Source organism: Dromiciops gliroides, chromosome 6 (genome assembly GCF_019393635.1).
Source record: "Dromiciops gliroides isolate mDroGli1 chromosome 6, mDroGli1.pri, whole genome shotgun sequence".
Taxonomy (NCBI): domain Eukaryota; kingdom Metazoa; phylum Chordata; class Mammalia; order Microbiotheria; family Microbiotheriidae; genus Dromiciops; species Dromiciops gliroides.
In genome coordinates this window covers 837,406-856,520 of record NC_057866.1, presented here as the reverse complement: position 1 = coordinate 856,520, position 19,115 = coordinate 837,406, and the positions used below count along the sequence as shown (strand labels likewise).

General features: G+C 57.8%; 2 protein-coding genes and 1 non-coding gene across 4 annotated transcripts; 1 reads left to right on the top strand and 2 right to left on the bottom strand.

The window, feature by feature from the left end:
* Positions 1-2,109: 2,109 nt before the first annotated feature.
* On the bottom strand, positions 2,110-3,923 carry RPLP2 (ribosomal protein lateral stalk subunit P2). Of its 2 annotated transcripts, none has more exons than XM_043971424.1 (5): positions 3,763-3,923; positions 3,409-3,532; positions 3,277-3,325; positions 2,319-2,420; positions 2,110-2,228 (listed from the first exon to the last, which is right to left on the bottom strand). In XM_043971424.1, exons 2-5 carry the CDS (start codon positions 3,529-3,531, stop codon positions 2,152-2,154), a joined length of 351 nt encoding a protein of 116 aa, XP_043827359.1. In that variant the 5' UTR covers position 3,532; positions 3,763-3,923; the 3' UTR covers positions 2,110-2,151. The 2 variants fall into 2 exon arrangements, with proteins under 2 accessions (XP_043827359.1, XP_043827360.1); XM_043971425.1 differs by having other exon boundaries at positions 2,110-2,225.
* Positions 3,065-3,200, bottom strand: LOC122733157. The gene has a single exon (XR_006353750.1). It is a non-coding gene; the product is annotated as a small nucleolar RNA SNORA52 (small nucleolar RNA).
* A 47-nt stretch (positions 3,924-3,970) lies between the features above and the next one.
* On the top strand, positions 3,971-17,828 carry PIDD1 (p53-induced death domain protein 1). The gene is made up of 16 exons (XM_043971423.1): positions 3,971-4,000; positions 6,465-6,830; positions 7,036-7,449; positions 7,862-8,071; positions 8,166-8,220; positions 8,310-8,511; positions 8,625-8,753; positions 8,836-9,015; positions 9,104-9,242; positions 9,413-9,548; positions 9,867-10,017; positions 10,093-10,216; positions 14,141-14,259; positions 14,446-14,553; positions 14,799-14,998; positions 15,222-17,828. The coding sequence occupies exons 1-16, from the start codon at positions 3,994-3,996 to the stop codon at positions 15,448-15,450; spliced, it is 2,769 nt and encodes a 922-aa protein (XP_043827358.1). The 5' UTR covers positions 3,971-3,993; the 3' UTR covers positions 15,451-17,828.
* Positions 17,829-19,115: the final 1,287 nt, after the last annotated feature.

Below are 19,115 nucleotides of genomic sequence, written 5' to 3'. Positions count from 1 at the left end.
GGCCTCCCCTCTCCTCCCAAGCATTCAACACACCCGGGGCCAGGCGGCGTCTAGGCCTGAACCCGCTTTGTCTGTTGCCTGGGTCACCAGGTTCTGTTTGGGTCCGGCCCGAGAGGCCCTGGCAGTGACTTCTGGCCAATCAGAGGTCTTCAGACTCCCCAGCTCCACCCCCCCCCCCAATTCCCCTTGGACCTCTGCCGCACCCCCGCTGACATCACCCTTCTTTTTCTTCCGCATTTCTCGGTCTGAGTTCAGAGTCCCCTGGACCCGAGTCCCACCAACTCCCGTAGTGCAGGCCTGGTGGCTGGGCCTTCTAGAGATGGAGGGGGGGGGAGGGGGGCGAGGGCTCGCCCGCCGCCCACCTGGTAGCCTCCTGAGGCTTCGTGCCGGCTTCTCTGCCCATTCATACTCTTCTTGCACCCAACTGATTCCCTCCCCATGAGTCAGGCAGGGCGAGGGCTCTCAGGAAGGAGGGGGTGTTGTCAACCTGTGGACAACCTGGCCTCCGAAGGGCCCAGGGCCTCCCCAAGAGATGGCTTCCATCCAACACAGGGGTAGACAGCCCCAGTGCCCTCTCCTCTCCTGGGGTGAGTGGGCTTCTCAGGCAGCCACGGAAAACTGGGATGGTGGTGGTGAGACATGGGAAGCCTCTCCCCATTGAGGCCGGACTGCTGTTCGTTCCTCACTCTGTGTCCAGGATCACCACCACCACTAGTACCAGTCAGGCAAGCAGTTTGGAGGTGCAACCCTCTGCCCCCAAACTGGGAAGTACCCAACTAACTGGTGCCAGTAATGGCTTTGTGCGGCTAACTGGGCAGAGGTCATTGAGCCTTGGGCCCGGCAGGCATCAAGTGCGGACATGGCTGTCCCCAGGCCTGGCCAGGGATATGGGTGCCAGCTCCTCTCCCCCACTTTAAGAGGGCTATTGGGCTGTGTCCCACTTAGGGGAAGGGGAAACCTGGTCCCCTGCTCTCCCCAGGTCCCGGGCTGACCCTGAGAATATGGGATGCAGGGCCTGTGGCCTCATTTCCACAGTGTGGCCAGCCTTTGTACAAAGGCATGTTCAGTCTCCCCCCTGCCCCACCCTCCACATCCAGGAATAAATGGTACAATCTGCTCCTTGCTCCACTTCTTGGAAAAGTCCAGACCTCGAGGGCCCTTGGGCTGGGAACAGTCCAGCCCAGCTGCTGCCCAAAACTTCCCAGGAGTCCCTGGGAGATGCTGAGGTGGTCTTCCCTATTTGCCTAAGGGCAGAAGGTACCTTCCTTCCTCATAAGTATTTGTACAGTACTTAAGCCCAGTGCCTGGCACACACAGATGCCCTGGAAATGCTTCCTTCCCCTACCAGCCACCCACCTCAGCACCCCCAGTAACTGCCCACAAGGAACTTTTCAAACAAGGGTGAGAGTCCCCATAAGCCCCACAGTACTGTTGAGCTCCACCCAGTCACCAAAATCCAGACCTGCCTTAGCAGGGGCATTTCCTCACTTGGGACTTCCCCTTACTGGAGAAAATCTAGTTAAAAACTGAAAAAGGATCCATCAGTAAATATGGGCAGAAGTCAGTGTGAGCCAGGGTAGCCAATGCCCAAGCGGGAGGTAAGGGGAAGGCCCCAGATCCCAGAGACCCAACAGGCCACCAGCCTTCTCTCCTACAGGACACCCTGGCGGCACACAACTGGGGCTGCCCCTCCCACCCTGCCTTGGCAATGGGACAGCCTGGGCAGAGCCCCAAGCCCTGTTCCTGTCTTAACAGTTGCCCAATGCTGTTGTTTTCACATTCCTGGGCTCACATGGGGTTATCGGTTGTGTCCCCACCACAAGCTCCGGGTCAGAGACGAGGCAGTCTGAGTGGAGGTGAGGGAGAATGAGGGGTCAGTGGCAATGCTGGCTCAGGGCCATATCTGCCAGGGCAGGAAACCCCCTCTCTGAGGAGCATTCCATGATTTGGTGCAAGGCAGGGTGGTCTCTGCTGCCCAGAATGGCATGAGAAACTGCATTTAACTGGGACCCTGGTCCCTGTGCCCCAGCCAGAGTTCTCCAAGAGAGGAGAACTGCGGCCCATGGCCCCCCAGCCAGAGGGACCCACACCAAACCACGCCAGACCTTCTTAAATAAAAAGGTTTATTCACTCCAGAATCAGGGTGGTTACTCAGTCAAAGAGGCCAAAACCCATGTCATCATCAGACTCTTCTGACTCCTCCTTCTTTTCTTCCTTCTTCTCCTCTGCTGCAGAAACAAGAGAAGGAGCCAACAATGAAGGATGAGCTCGTGCAGTCATCCCGTCCCGTCCCCCCCAATCTCTTTGGCCACACTCACCAGCAGCAGGGGCAGCACCAGCAGCAGCTGGGGCAGCAGAACCAGCACTGGCAGCCACAGCAACAGCACCACCGGAGGGCATGGAGGCCAGCTTACTGCTCCCTGCAGGAGAGGAAAGGGCGTCATGAGCAGGACCTTTGCAGGAAGGTGGCAGCAGCAGTGCATTCAAGGAGGAATTTGTTTGTTGCTCAGGGGAGGCTCTCCCTCCTCCCTGGCCAGAGACCCCCTCCCCAGTTCTCTTTGCAGGCCCGAAGATTCCACAAGGCACATGAGTCCTGCACCCCCTTCTGAACCCGATTCCCAGGTTTATTTTGTGCTTGTTTGGATGGGGGGCAGGCATCAGTGGGTTTAGACCTTGATAAATCTCATCCAAGACTGGTCGCTGGAAGATGGCAGGCTCAGGCCCACCAGAAAGCCTTTCTCTTCCAAAACAAATCGCACCTTGACCCCCTCTCCAAGGCTGTGCCCAGGAAAGCACGACAGCTGGCAGCGGCAGGAGGTGACTAGTGGCTCACGCTACTCAGAGGGTCTGGAATCCCAGTAAAAGGCTCTGCCCCGACACTCAGGAGCCTCAGCATCTCACACACACACCCCCCCACCAGGGAGCAACAGGCCTCCACGTGACCCGCTGCCACATGGCTGCTTGTAAGTAACATAACGAGCTGAGCCGCTGCAGCCCCGACTTCGGGGGAGGCTCTTCTGGGAAGCCCCGGGTGGGTGCCGCCCCGAGCCCCCTCTCCCCACTGATGTGTTTCGAGACCCCGGCTGGCTGCGAGCCCACGGCAGGCGCCCCGCAGCTGCCAAAGCGGGTTTCTGAGATGCTCTGGTCCACCAGCGAAACCTGGCAGGTACGGCCGGACCGGCAGGAATTAGGGTGGACAGCGGGAGGAGGCGGGGCCTGAGCCTCCAGATGGCTTTCCCGAGCCCGATGGGACCCCCCAGGAGCCGGCCCCCTCACCCTGTGCGATCACGTCTTCGATGTTCTTGCCGCTCAGCTCGCCGATGACCTAGGGACGAAGGGAGCAGTCAAAGGCGGCCCCGGGGAAGGCGGCCCGGACCCCGGGCCCCGGCCCCCGGCCCCGCCGCCCACCTTCTTCATGCGCTCCTCGTCCGTCTCGATGCCCACGCTGTCCAGGATCTTCTTCAGGTCCTTGGAGTTAGGGGAGTCGTTGCCGCCGAGGACGGCCAGGAGGTAGGCGGCCACGTAGCGCATGCTGAGGGGAGAGGAGCCCCGTGAGCCGCGGCCCATCCCTCCCACCGGCTCCGGGTGCTAGGCCGGTCCCGGCCACCTTCCCCACGCGGAACGCTGGCGGGCTCTAAGGCCCAGCCCCGCCGCGCCAGACACCGGGCTCGGCGCCAGGCCCCGCGGGCGCAACACGAGGCAGGCCGCGCCGCGAGCTCTTCCTTCTCCAGGCCTAGGCCCGGTCCCCGCCCCGCTACTCACTCGGCGGTCTAGGCTCTACTCGGGTCCGGTCCGGAGATCGCGGCCTGGCGCTGCGGGAGCTGCGGGAGCGGCAGGGCCCACGGAGAGTCCAACCACGGTGGCGTCAAGGCCCGGAAAGGAAGAGAAGGCGGCAGGGGCGGGGATTAAACCTCTACCCATGAGCCTCCGGGAGGAAGCCCGCCGCTCCCGCCTCTTCCGCCCGGGCGCGCTGACGTCCCCGGGGATTGACCAATGAGAGGTGGGTTCGGACCATCGTCCGCGGGACTGGGGGGGTGCCGGCGCTCGGCGGCTGGGGCGGGAAGCGGCCCCCTTAGACGCTTCAGGCTTACAGGAGGGCCGTAAGGCCGCGTGCCGCCTGGCGGCGCCCTGCGGAAAAAACGGACGCTCCCCGGTTGGCCAGTTCGCCAGGACGCCCCCACATCGGCGCCTACCAACCCCGGCGCGCTACGCTCCGCGCGTGCCCGGCGCCGCGGTAAACTTCCCGTCCCAGCATGCGCCGGGCCCGGAAGCACGTGAGGCCAATCGGCCCACTCTGGGCGCACATGTGCCTCCGGGCCCAGCCGGAAAGGTCATCGGGCGCAAGCGCACTAAGGGCGCGGGCCCGCGTAGGCAGAAGCGCCCCCTAGAGGCTCCGTGAAGTCCAAGGAATCCCTCCCTCCCCCGCCCCGCGCACGCAGATACCCGTGCGCACGCGCACAATGGGCCTGGGGAAAGCGGCGGTAATATGGGCGCCGCATGGCGGGCTCCGGGTGGTCGGGGCGGGGGCGGCATCTGGGCTCCTCCCCCTTGGGGCGGGGAAACCCTGGAGGCGGGGCCACGGGCAGGAAGCGCGGGAGCTGATCTGGCGCGACCTTCCCCGGCCCCTGCGAGATCCTGAGCCGCTGCCCGACCCCAGGTACCCACCATCGGTCTGGGGACTCTGGCGGCTTGGGGCCAGGGCAGGCCCTCCTTCGGGCTGCCCGCCCTCCGCCCGGCCGAGTGCCCTGCCCTGGACACAGCCCCACCCTCCATGAGTCCCCTGCCCTAGAAGCCCCCCCATAGGTGGCCTGTCCCCTTCCCAAGTTGTGGCCCCCCTCCATATGCCCATACAGAGCTGGGTTCTGATCACCTGCCCCCTCATCCCTGATAGCATGCCCTCTCTGAGCTCCATCCAAAGGAGGAGGCCCATCCTGAGTGACCAGCACTCACCATCTGCCCTCCCTGGGCAAGTCAGTGACATTCCCCACACCCTTGCCTAGATGAGTGCAGCCAGCCCCGCCACTCCTCCAGGACCTAACTCATGGCCTGCCCTGTCTCTCCTCAAGCCAGGCCCTGGGGCCAAGTGCCAGCCCCCTTGTTCTCATCTTAGAAGAAAACTGAGGATCCCATGGCCCAAGAGATAACGAGAGCTGCTATTCGTAGCTCACTTTAGATAGGTAACTGATCCCATTTAATCCTGTGAGGTTGGGCCTTTAATTAGCTCCATTTTAGGAAACCAAGACTGAGACAGGACAAAGGACTCACCCAGGGTCACACAGCTAGTAAGCATTTGAGGCAGGATTTGCACTCAGGTCTTCCTGACCCTAGAACAATACTCTATCCAGAGCTCCTCCAGTGCCTCCCTCAGGGCATTGCTGGAGTCCTCCCAAGCATGAACACACACCTTCCTCCCAATGACAGAGAACCCCCGCTGCTTGGATGCAGGGGGATGGCCAGTCTGACCTAGCGGTCTCACACAGTCTTCCCCCACCCCCAAGCTTCTAGGGCTAGCCTGGTTTGCAGAGAGGCCTCAGAGCTAGCACAAAGAGGGGCTGAGGTCCAGAGAGAGCCTTAGGTAGGAAACTGCTCCAAGCTGGGGTGCTATGAGGCCGAGGAAGCCCCCTTCTGGGGCTGATGCTGAGGCCAGGGTGGAGGCTAGACCTCTGGAGGATTTCCCAGCCTCCAGGCCAGCACTAGAACCCCCCCAGTCCCCCTCAATATTCTCCCCTTCCCTTCTTGGGCGGGGCGCTGATGGGGGGGGGGGCTTGTGCTCTTCTGCTGCCTTATCTGTCTCTTGCCTGTCACCTACCCATTCTCTGTCTTCTACTTATCTTCCCTCTTCCTTCTTTCTCTTTGTTTCTACTTCTTTTTCTCTTGCTCTCTCTCTTCTTTCTCCTGTCTCCTTTCTGAGTCTCTCTGTAGCTGTCTGCCTCTGTCTCTCCTTTCTCTGTCTCTATTTTCTACTGTCTTCCTGTCTCCTCTGTTACTTCCTCTGTCCCTCCATCTCTGTCTCCTTTACTGCCTCCCCCTTCTCCCTCCCCTCCTTTCTCTCCTGTTCTTTTTCTCCTCTCCCTTCCCTCGTTTCTCCCCCTCTCCTCTCCCTTCCCCCATCTCTCTCTCCATCTCCCTCCCCCTTTTTCTCTCTCTACCTCTTTCTGTTTCTTCTCTCTCCTCTGCTTCTTTCTGACCCTTTTCCCTTTCTCTGCCTTTCTTTCCATCTCTGTCTCTCAAGTAGAAAGAGGGACAGAGAAAGGAGAGAAACAGAGACCATCTCTCTGCCTCCATTTCTTTCTGTCTTTGCCTTCTCTCTCAACATCCACATCCGCTCTGCCTGTCTCCTGGCCTCTGTGTCTCCATCTCTCGCCTCTCTCAGTCTCTGTTGGCTTTCTCTCTTCTCTTTCTGTCTTCTCTCTCCTTTCTCTGTCTCCTCCCTCTGTCCTCACTTATTCCCTTCTTCCAAACAGCCATCCCCCTGGAGACCCCAAGCCCTGCCTCTGCCCGCCTTCCAGGCACGCTGAAACATGCCCACACCACTAGGCATCAGGTGGAGGCCCAGGAGAAGGAGGAGGAGGAGGAGAAAGAAGATGTGGAGAAGGATGCTGAAGACGCAGTGGCCGCCGCCCTGGACCCCAGCTCCCTTCTGGCCAGCGACAGGCTAAGCCTGGACCTATACCCTGGGGGCTGCGGCCTCTTGCTGCGCCTGCTCCGAGAGCAGGGCTCACAGCTGCAGCAGGTTCGGTTCCTCCGGCTGAACTGCAACGAGGAGCTGGTCGGGGCTGCGCTGGCTGTCATCCCCCGCCTGCGGAGCCTCTGCTCTCTGGTCCTCAAAGGTGAGCTGGGAGCCCCCAGAGGAGGATGGGGGAGGCTGTCAGAGGCGGGACCACAGGCTAGGGCCAGCAGGCGGGCCGTGGCTGTCTCCCTGTCACCTCCCTGTGGGCATCTCTCTGTCCTGTCCCCCATTGCTCTTGGCCCGACTCCTAAAGGACCCCTGGGGCTCCCCCCTGACCCACCCCCCACGCTCTGCACCCAACTCAGGTGGGCACCGCCGTGACGATCGGGGCTCTTACCTCCGCGGCTCCCTGAGCACGCTGCCCCCCTGCCTGAGTGACCTGGCCCACCTTGTCCACCTGGATCTCAGCTTCAACAACCTAAAGGTGCTGCCAGCCTGTATCCCCCAGATGACTGGGCTGGATGCCCTCCTGCTCAGCCACAACCTGCTCCAGAGGCTCCCTGAGTCCCTGGGGGCCCTTCATGCCCTCACCTTCCTCTCCGTCTCAAACAACTGCCTGCAGACTTTGCCAACGGGCATGGCCCAGCTGACTGCCCTGCAGCGGCTGGACCTGTCTGAAAACTGCCTGGATGCCGTGCCGGAAGAGATCGGGGCTCTGAGCAGCCTCACTGAGCTCAACTTGGCCTCCAACCGCCTCCAGAGTCTCCCTGACTCCATGGGTGAGAGCAAAGGAGCCCCCAGCCCATCCACATCCTTGCCTGTGTGCACAGCCTCCTGGACACCCAGACAGAGGCAAGAGAGGGAGGGAAAACAACCCTTTAGGGGCAATCCTGTCCCTTGCCCCCAGCTTCCATCCCCTCCTTTGGGACACAGCTTAAAGCCCACCTCCTCCAGGAGGGCTTCCTGAGTCAGCCTCCTCACCTTCTGGTGAGCCTCTTCTGCTGCCCCCTCACTGATCCCACCAGATGGGAAAGGAGAATTAGGGGAGGGGACACAGGTGATGATGTCTGGCTGGCCGTGCCAGACCCGCCCGGGTAGTGGGGGTTCAGAGAGGCCCCTGGCTGGGACAGGATTGTAGGGGGCCTCGAAGAAGTCTGGCCTCCCACGGATTGCCTCCCCACCTCTCCACAGCCAATCTCCAGTCCCTGCGCCTGCTCTTCCTACACAGCAACCTCTTGGACTCCGTCCCTCCCAGCCTCGCCAGTCTCCCGCTCCTCACCCAGCTTGACCTGAGAGACAACAGGCTTCGAGCTGTGCCCCGAGAGATCCAGGAGGCCCCCTTCGTGCGGCTGCAGGGGAACCCCTTGGGGGTGCCTGAGCCCACCCCTGCAGCACCCCCAGGTGGGGGCAGATCCCAAGAGGGGGACAGGAGGAATGGGGAGGAGGGGAGGGGGAGGAGCCCTGCTCCACTCACAGGTGCCATTACTCGACACAGGGGAGAGCCCTGCCCGTGACGTGCCCAGAGTGCTGCTGGCCTCCGACGCAGACAGGTGGGATGGGAGAGGTGGGCTGGGGTGGGGTGGAGGAAGGGGCCCTGCCTTCCCCTTGAGGCCAGCATCTCTTGCCTCTGGCTCCACAGTTTCACAGTGACCTCCCGTGGGTGCTCCGTGGCCCTGGCCTGTGGGGTCCGCATGCTCTTTCCCCCGGGTGCCACCCCCACCCCCACCACCGTCCACTACCAGCAGCTGACCCCGGAGCCTCGCCTCGTCTGGCTGGGCCCCCATGATGCCCTGCTCAGTGCTGTCCTGGAGCTGCGGCCCCATGGGACCCCCTTCCAACAGGTTTGGGGCTGGGGGTGATGCCAAAGGTCGGGAGACCTGTGTTCCTGGGAGGAGGAGGGGCCCTGTGTGTAAAAGACCTGCAGAAACCCTAGAAGGGCCCTGTGTTATGACAGGAAGTGCACTTGTGGCTGCCTTTTGTGCCCCCTCGTGCCCGCCGTGGCTGCCAGGTTGTAGTCAGGACCCGGAGTGGCCAAACCTGGGAGGACCTGGACACGCACTTGGAGAAAGAAGAAGAGCCCAAGGTCAGGGGGCACCGGTGGGGGAGGTGGGGAGAGCGCACCGGGCTGCGGCTGACAGCTGACCCCGGCTCTCCCTGCCCTGCAGCGGCTCTGGGCCAGCTGCAGAGTGCCTCATTTCTCCTGGTTCCTGGTGGTCTCGCGTCCCGTGGAGGATAGCTGCCGTGTGCCTCGGGAAGGGGCGCTTCTCTGCTCCTCAGGTGACCCCAGGGTCAAGGTCATCTTCCCAGCTGGGGTCACTGCTGAGCCTCGGCACATCCGCATGCAGGTACACCGAAAGGAGGGGCCGGGCCCCCCGGGCGAGGGCAGAGAGCCTGTGCTCCCCACCGCCAGCTCTCCGGTCCTCTCTTCTGCAGGTGGTCATGGTGTCAGACTGGGCTCTGGGGGGAGATACTGAGGCTGCTGTCAGCCCCCTGCTCTGCCTGTCCCAGGACAGTGCCCACAACTTCCTGGGGCCCGTCACTGTCCAGCTGCCCCTGCCCCGAGGCATCACAGGTGAGCGTGGGCCCTTGGCGGGGGGGGGGGGGCTCTGCTCTTGACCCACCACGTTCCACTTCAGACTTTCCAGCTTCGAGAGCCAAGTTCCAGGTGTGGTTCTAGAGGAGGGAGGGAACTGTGGGGCATGGGCCAGGTCAGCCCAGATGCCCTGTTTGCCCTCCCCTCAGGCCCGAGCCTGGACCGTACCCATCTGCACCTTCTGCATGGGGATCCTCAGCTGCCAGCTTGGGATGACATCACAGCCCAGGTGGCTCTGGAGCTCACACACCTGTATGCCCGCTTCCAGGTCACACACTTTTCCTGGTTAGTGTGTGGTGCCTGGGATGGGGGGTGGGGGAGCCTATTCAGCCCAGGCCTCGTCTTCCAGCCTTCTCTCCTGCTAGGGAAAACCTCTGTGTGCCATCCCTCACCACTCTCCGCCCCCCCCCCCGCCCCTGATAGCTCTGTCTGCTGTGTTTCTCCCTCATGCCCAGGGCTCTGGGTGCCAGACCCTCTACATCTTCTGCCCATGCTTCTGTCTGTCATCTCTCGCCCCCCACCCTCTGCCTTGCCTCCTCCCTTAAAGGCTATTTCAGCTCCTGCCCCTCCAGAGCAGCTGTGACCCCAGCCCCTTGACCTCAGGTACTGGCTCTGGTACACCACCAAGAGCTGTGTGGAAGGCCTGGCCCGCAAGGTCTACGATCGCCTGCGTCTGTACCGGGTGAACTTCATCGCCCTGCAGAGGCGGCGGGATCCAGAGCAGGTGCTGCTGCAGTGCCTGCCCGGAAAGAAGGTGAGGAGGGGGATGGGGAAGGGGCTGGGGCCCAGCTGTCAGCAGGGGCTCCCTGACCCCAGGTGTCCCCCCTAGGTGGAGCCCACCTTGAAGAGGCTGCAGCCGCGGTACCGCGGCCCCGAGCCCTCTGACACTGTGGAGCTGTTTGAGGGGGAGCACTTCTTTGCTGCCTTTGAACGTGGAATCAACGTTGATGCTGGTATGGGCCCCTGAGGAGGGGGGCCCCGAGGCGGGTGCCAGCCCCGCACCCGGGCCTACGAGCAAAAGGTGGGGAGGGGAGCAGGGCCCGGAGCCTCAGTTGTGCTTGACTGAGGAAGCTCAGGAACCAGGTCCCCACCACGAGCTCCCAGAGCTTCCCCTGGCCCGCTACCCATGCTCCCCTACCTGAGCACCCCAGGCAGGAGAGCCCAGACCTCAGTCAGCCCACTGGCTTAGCAGGGAGCCTCGGTCTCTCAGCTTCTCCCTTTGTATTCATTGGATCTGGCCCCTACACACATGTACACATGCACACATACATAAACACAAACGCGTGTGTATAGTCACACATACACTTACATAGGCACACGTATGCATACTCATACCTATCCATATGTACACACATATAGGTACATGCATACACATCCACATACATATAAATACACATATACACGTATACTTTTATATGCTGTATACACGTGCATCCACATTCATACACACACATATACACATACAAACATGCATCGCACACTCAGACACAAATGCACATGCATACACACATGCATACAGCCACATTCACACATATTCACACATATACATGTATACTTTTATATGTAGTATACATGTGCATCCACATTCATACACATACATATACACATACAAACATGCATCGCACACTCAGACATAAATGCACATGCATACACACATGCATACAGCCATATTCACACATATTCACACACGTACTTGCATGCATACACACTGACGCGTGCACTTACCCACATGCATATACAGATACACGCGTATACACCCCACATATACACACAGCCAGACCCACTCTTAGGCCCTGCCTCTCTCTCCCATCTGTTGTCTCTGCCTCTGCGCCGCCAACCCCACTTATGATAGATAAGCAACAATGTCCCAGACTCCAGTGATACTGAGATTTGGCATCCAAGGACATGGGTTCAAACCCACTTCTACCACCTCTCTCTGGTGTGATCCTGGGTAAGCCCTGCCTCTCTCCGGGCCTCAGTCTCCCCATCTGTAAAAGGAGGTCCCCTCCGCCTCTAAGGTGATTAGCCCAGATTTCACCACTGGGCTAGACGCGAATACCCGGGGCACCTCCTGGAGACCATTTCCCCAGTGACTCCTGTGGGTCTGTTGACTTAGAAAACCCAATGTTCACATCATCCGTTCCCTCATATTTTTCTTTATGTCCTTCAGTGTTTCCCAATCACACAGAAGTGGGCCACACTTATGGAGACCCTGGCTTTGACACCTCTGGCCTAGCTCACAACCCTCAGTCTTTTCCAAAAGAATAATAGGCATTAGGGGGCGGCTAGGTGGCACAGTGGATGGAACACTGGCCCTGGATTCAGGAGGACCTGAGTTCAAATCCAGCCTCAGACACCTGACACTGACTAGCTGTGTGACCCTGGGCAAGTCGCTTAACACCAATTGCCTCACCAAAAAAAAAAAAGAAAAGAAAGAATAATAGGCATTAGCTTAGAAAATGTTTTGTTGTTCTTTGCAATATCGCCCTGGCCTACAGTTTTGTGACACTGCACAGGCACCTCTGGGTAGTCGCAGCTTCCTTTTCTAAAAGCTCACTCCTCCACCCATTAGTCCTATGTCTCAACTTGGATCAGAGGCCTGCCATGAGGGGGAGCCCCTCAGCAGCTGCTGACACATCAAGCTACAGTCGGCCTCTCCTGGCCCCTGCTCCTGCAGCACAGCGAGGCTGGACCACCCCCCCGCCCACCTGAGTCTGGCAGCCTGTCCCCTAGGACAATGTCCAGTCTCTTCCCCACACAGGCCAGCTTGTCAAGGTGTGGGTAAGCAGGGTTTCTGATGGGATCTGCTGATAGGGTGGAGACAGGACCTACATCTGGGGGTCTTCTGCCCTCTGCCTTCATCCACAGCACCGATAAATATGTTGGCGAACGCAGGGCTGAGGGCAGGCCCCAGACCGTCTCCCCCAGGACAGCTCAAGAGCCTTATCAAGTGCTTTGCTCAGATCTTTGGAAAATCTTGGTAGCATCTCCCTGGCCTGCCCAGCAGGTCAGCCTGGCTGTGGGCTGGCTCTCTGGGGCCTCTTCCTCTTTGCTAAGTTCTTCCCAATGGCCCCTTCCCACTGCTCTCCACATTATGTTTGGGCTTGAGGCCAAGGTCACTGGTCTGTCATTCATAGACATCGATCGTCCTCTTCCCTTTTTTTGGAAAACCAGGGCAACGGGTGTCCTTCTCTGGGCCTGTGGCTCCTCTTCTGTTCTCTGGGGCCTTTAGAGATCCCCGGTGACCACAAGGGTCATGCAGCAGGACCTGAGGACGGCTGAGCGAGCCATCGTCTGACATCTCGCTAACAGCAACTGTCACCATTCCGTCCATCCCTCTGCGGGGCCTGTCCCTTCTCCCATCCTCCCTCTTGTCATTCCTGGCTTTCCTCTTGCACCCAGCTCTCAGGCCATACCTGCCAGCCACATTTCCCAGAGCCACCTGAGGCTCTGATGAGATGTGGGCTCTGGAAATCATCTTCAGGGCCTCGGAATGGGTCCTGTTGCTATCACTGTTGTCATTACTGTCACCCTCCTGGTTGATTTGTTCTTATTGTCCTCCATGGTCTGACTTGAACTCTTGGGAGCTTTCTGTCCCTCCTTGTAAAGCCAGAGGTGAATTCTGGGACACTTGAAACTTGCTTTAGGAGAAGGGCCTATAGGCTTCACCAGCCCACAGTCCCATGAGCCCTTTCCAAGATTCTAGGGCAGATTAGACTATTCCCAACTCCCTCTCCTTGGTCACAGAGTCCATAATGGGGAGGTCCTTTCCCCTCAAGCTTCAGCCCCAGGGCTTCCCTTTTGGGGAGTCACTGGCACCCCCACCTTTTGTAAGACAAAGGAGCCTGGAGGCAGGGCCCCAACCTATTAGTGTTGCTAACTCAGTGGTCTGGAGCAGACCCCTCATCCATCACCCTGCACCTTGGTTTGACTCCACGGAGCTGGTAGGTATGGCCCCTCCGTGCTACCCCCAGCCTGCTTCCTCCTCCTTTCTTTTGAATAAGGTCTCTGCTTCCAGAGCCAGATGCCAGCCACGAGTCCCATCCCCCAGAGGTCACTTGGATCCCCTGGTGGAATGACTTGGCTGGTCTCCAGACTTGGGGCCATTTGTATATAGAATCAAGGTGATGCTGCGGGCCCCTCTTTAGGTCTTGTCTCCTGATCGTTGCTGCACTTCGAATCGCCATCCCCCAAGATTCATTTCCTCTTTTTCCTCTGTCCCCTTCTGGAAGCACTGGGTGCATCCCTCCAGCCTGGTCGTGGGCAGACATCTCTTAGCTGGTACTGGCCAGTGCACGGAGTACCTGCTCTGAGACCCACAGACAGTGACTTTCCCCTTGCCCTGGCTCACATCTTGAAGCACACTCACAGCTGGCTTTCTTTTGCTCACCAGCTCCTGGGACAGATGTCATCTTGGCAAGGCAGAAGCAAGAGCCCAAGCCACTCCACAAACTTCTAAGAATTTCCTGGAAGCTGGGCTCAGGCAATATGTGCAGGATTGTGGGTTTCAGTCTGGCCCATGGAATGTCCCTGGTGTGGAAACTTCATTCACTGGTGCACATCGGCACCTCCTCAGAACTGAGAGTTGCCCAGGGACACTGAGTAGTTCAGTGACTTACCCAGGGTCACACAGCCAGAAGCAGGATCTGAACCCAGGTCTTCCTGGCTCTAGACCCTGCTAGAGTGTCTGGTTTGGGCCTTATCACAGGTAGTGTTGTCCCTATTTGGCAGCTGAGGAAAGCAGGCTCACCTCAGTCCAGCACCTTGCCCAGGGTCACACAGTTTAAGGGTCAGAAGCCAGGCTTGAGCCGAGGTCTTCCTATCCTGCCCAAGAGCCAAGGAATGAACTGTTGGGTCCTTCTGGTCAATCCCCTTAGATCGGCCAGACTGTGTGGCAGGAAGGATCACCTTTGTCTTCTACTCTCACCTGAAGAACATGAAGGAGATCTATGTGACGTCTTCTGTGGACAGGAAAATGCAGGCAGTGAAGGGGCAGGTAGGCTGTGTAGCCCCCCTCCCCCATACAGATCAGAACTAGGGGCTTGGGTATCACCCATGGTCCCTCAGGAGGAGGGGAAAGGAGGCTGACATTGAACATTCCACTCGTGACCACCTTCAGCTGCCTTTCCAAAGCAGTTGGGCTAGAATGAGGATCGTGGGCGCTGGGCCTTCTCTCCCTCAGGTATCCTTCTACCGAGGGGCAGTGCCCGAGACCGTCCCTGAGGAAGCTGTCCGGAGGCGGAAGGGCCCAGATGCCCTATGGCTTGCCACGCTGCCCATCAAGCTGCCTGTGAGCATGGCGGGAGGTGGGGGGGGGGAGGAAACAAGCATTTATTAAGTGCCTAGTGCATGCAGGCACTGTGAGGGAAATGAGGCAGAGTCACACAGCTACTAAGTGTCTCAAGCTAGATTTGAATTTGGGCCATCCTGACTCCAAGTCCAGTGCTTTAGCTGCCAAGGGGCCTGACAGAGGGAGGGGGAGGGAGTCGGATGCTGGGGGTCAGTCATACCTGCCCTTTCCTGTATGTTGTACAGAGGCTCCCCCAGGGGGAAGGGCAGGGTCCCTTCGAAGGGCTGACCCTGGCCTCCCTGAACCTGGGGGATGCGGAAAGCGGCTTCCTGACCCAGAGCAACCTTGTGACGGTGGCCAGAAGACTCGGTCCAGACTGGCAAAGTGTGGCCCTGCACCTGGGCCTCTCCTACCCGGAGGTGCAACGAATCCAGTATTCAAACAGGTGAGGGGGTGGAACAGGGGGCAGCGAAACTCCCTCCTCCCCTCCAGGAGCCCAGAGCAGGGACCACCTCTTCCCCTACACACCCCAGGAAGAGGTGGCCCCTGCTGGGTATGGCTTCCTGGCCTTGCCTCTTGGGGTCTAGGGAGGGGGAAACAGGAAGGGACACAGCCAGCACCATGGGGGCTTGAGCTCTACTGTCTGAACCATGTCTCTGCCCCCACAGGGATGACCTGGACGGGCAGGTTCGACACATGCTATTCTCCTGGGCTGAGCGCCAGGCTGGGCAGCCAGGCAGCATCCAACAGCTGCTGGAGGCTCTGGAGCAGAGTGATCGCCAGGATGTGGCGGAAGAGGTACGAGCCATCCTGGAGCTGGGCCGGAGTAAGTACCGAGAATCCATCCGTCGAGTGGGCCTGGCCTCTGAGGAAGATCCTGTCAGTGCCACAGCCTAGGGCTCCCAGAAGCTGCTTCAGAAGGGAATGAGGTCCCCATCACTGCACAGACATCTTCCGGCAGAGACTACCCCCACATGCATACCTCTACTGTTCCAGGACAAGGCTGCCTTCTGCCAGACTCAATCTCTGAATGGACACAGCAGGACAGAGGGACCCTATTGGTGGCTTCTGTCACTCCTTGGTTCTTGTCCAAGAATGGCTCCTCAGTAAACGAGTGTCCTCCTGATTCGTGTTCTTGGGTGGCAGGGAGCTGCAGAGAGAGCGCTCCTCTGATATTACCCCCAAGGCGGCTAGCTTCTTGCATCTGTAAATTCTTGCAAAATTCATGATATATCATCTCGACTGGACCTTCTGCCCTCCTCACCCCAGGGATAGCCCTTCCACATGTACAAATAATCTCATTCCATCCAGCCTCCTCCAGCAGAATGCCCTGTCTTGTCATTCCACCTTCTCTCTGTCAACTGGCTGCTTCCTTCCTGTCTACAAATATGGCCATATCTCCCACAGCCTCCCATTTGACAGTTTATTTTCAGTCCCCTTCCCTGCTTTTCATCCAGGTCACACCCATTAACTATGGGTGTCCCACAGAGTTCTCACCTGATCCTCTTCTGTTCTCTCACTCAGGGGAACTGTGTCCAAGCTGTGACCAGTGGGCCTGAGTGGGCAGTGATTTGCCAACCTCTGTCTGTACTGCTTCACTTAATGATTTCATCAGTTCCTCTGGATTCAATTATCACCTCTGCTATGATGATTCTCATTCTCAAATCTGTTTATCTAGCCCTAACTTCTCTATTACTTCCAGTCTTACAATTTCAACTGTCTATTGGACATCTCAGACCAGATGTCCTCTAACCATCTTCAGTCAGCCAATGAACATTAAGTACCTACTATAGTGCCAGGCACTATGCTAAACTCTGGGAATAAAAAAGTAAGCAAAAGCCTGTTCTCAAGGAGCTCACAGTCTTAATGAGGAAGACCATGTGCAAACAATTATGTACAAACATGTTATATGAAGGATAAGTTGGAAATAATTAAGGGAAAGAAGACACTAGAATTAAGGGGGATAGGGAAAAGCTTTTTGTAGAAGGTGGGACTTAAAGGAAACCAGGAGCTGGAGAAGGGGAGGGAGGGCATTCTAGGCTTGCAGGACGACCAATGAAAAGGGCTAGAGTTGAAAGACAAGTGTTTGGTTTAAAAACAGCAAGGAGATGGTGTCACTGGATTGTCTAATAGGTATGGGGTAGGAGTTTTCCAAAACTGAACTCATTCTCTTCCCTCCAGAAAATCCCCTCTCCTTAACTTCCCTGTTACAGTTGAGGGGGTCACCATCCTTCCAATTACCTAGGCTTACCCTCTCACACACACACACACACACACACACACACACACACACACACCATATCCAATATGGTGCCAAGGCCTGTTGATTTCACTTCCGTAGCATCTCTCATCCATTTCACCTCTGCAGCATCTCTGTCCATTTCACCTCTGTAGCATCTCTCTGTCCATTTCACCTCTGCAGCATCTCTGTCCAATTCACCTCTGTAGCATCTCTCTGTCCATTTCACCTCTGTTGCATCTCTCTGTCCATTTCACCTCTGCTGCATCTCTGTCCATTTCACCTCTGTAGCATCTCTGTCCATTTCACCTCTGCAGTATCTCTGTCCATTTCATCTCTGCAGCATCTCCCCAATATACCCCCTTCTCTTTTCTGACACTGACCCTATCCTGGAGTAGACCCACATCTCCTTACACCTGGACTATTATAATAGCCGCTGGTGTGTCTGCCTGCCTTAAGTCTCCCTCCACTCTAATCTATCCATCCTTCACTCGGTTGTCAAAATGATCTTCCTTAAGTTGCAGGTCTAGCCGTGGCACCCCACCCCACCCCTATTCAATAAACTCCAGTGGCTCCCTATCAAACCTTGTAGTGTTCAAAGCCCTTCATAATCTGGCCCCCTCTTCCCTTTCCAGTCCTTTTACACTGTGCTACCCACACTCTAATCCAGCCACATGGCTGCTTTCTTGCTGTTCTTCAAACAAGACACTAGGCCTCTCTCACCTCCTGGCATTCTCTCTGGTTCTCCCCCAGGCTGCTCACTCTTCATTTCTGCCTCCTGATTTTCCTGGCTTCCTCCAAGAGCCAGCTAAAATCCCACCTTCTTTCAGGAAGCATTTCCCATTCCTGCAATTATCTGTGCTCTATCTCCTAGCTACTGAAACTGTGGATCAGGTAACTGAATATGGGGGATCACGAAAAATTGGCCAACAGTAAAGAGTTCCGTATACCTATTTTATATACCTATGTGCCTTGGATCATGTAAAATGGGCAAAAATGGATCGCAAGTAGAGAAAGTTTAAGAAGTCCTGCCCTATCCTGTCTGGATCTTGTTTATACTTACTTATTTACTTGTCTCCCCCTGTAGACTGGAAGTTCCTCCCGGCAGGGACTGCTCTTTATCTCTGTATCCTCAGGGCTTAGTCCTGTGCCAAACTCTTAGTAAGTACTTAACAAATGTCTATTGCCATCTGGTTCTCTGCAAACTCTTCCCTCTCAGCTTGTGTTCCCTGCAGAGTAGGACCCCCAGCTCCTTTACCATATGGGGAAAAGGGTCTAGGCCCTGACCTTCTGTGCCAGACCCAGTTCCTAATATGCCCCAGGCCCCCACCCTCAGTGGAACTCGGCCTTTCCTCCTGGAAACATTGTAACCAAGGAATGGGTCAGAGCAACAGAGTAACAAACTGGAAGCAACAAGGTTACCAATGTGGACAGGGGTGACTGGGGAGAGTTGATCCTTTTCCTTGTCATAGAGGAAGCCACATCCCTGTCAACCCCTGTGGCCAGCTACTCTGTATCGGGACAGACTCATGGGCCTAGGCCTGAGCAAGTTCCCAGTCCCTTTGGCCAGGGACTCAGTGCAACAGGGATGCAGATGGAGAGCTGAGGGTGAAGGGGTGTGGAAAGATAATGCCACCAGAGCACTGGAGTTGTGGGAAAGATGGGGGGCCTGGCACTCCTGCAAGAGAGAACTGTGGGAACAAAGGGGCTCCCACAAAGAAAGTAAAATGCTGGTTTTGGGGAAGGGCCCTCCCCAAGAACAAGAGAGCTAATGGGGAGATGAAGGGCCTTGAATGGAAGGCTGAGTCAGGATCTGGTTCACCAGAGAATGAACCACAAAAGATTCCTCTTCCCAACCTCTCCCTCCCTCCCCCACCCGCCACCGCTTGCTCCGGCTTGAGGGGCTGTCTCAGGAAATGACAGGCCACAATGCCTCCTGCTTACCCCGAAAAGTTTTGGAGGTACTGCTCCAGGGTGGGTGGGTGGGGAAGAGTCATCTCTGACGCCGGTTAGCTGTGGCTGGGCTCCTGCCTAGAACCTCGCCCCTTCCCCACTGTCTGCACTAAGCTCAAGTGGACACCAGGGGGACCTTGGAGCCCCTGCTGGCCCTGAGGTGGTCCCCAGACCCATCGCTGGCCTGCCTAGCGCAGCTCGAGTCCCACAGAGGTGGGACTCTGCAGGGAGTGGGATGGGAGGGGTGGGGTCTTTAAAGCTGGTTAGAGCCCAACCACTCTCCGCCCCCCCATACACACACGCGTTCCCCGGGTTGATTTCCACGGACACCCCGCACTCCCACTACTCCCCACCAGAAATCCATCCAGGC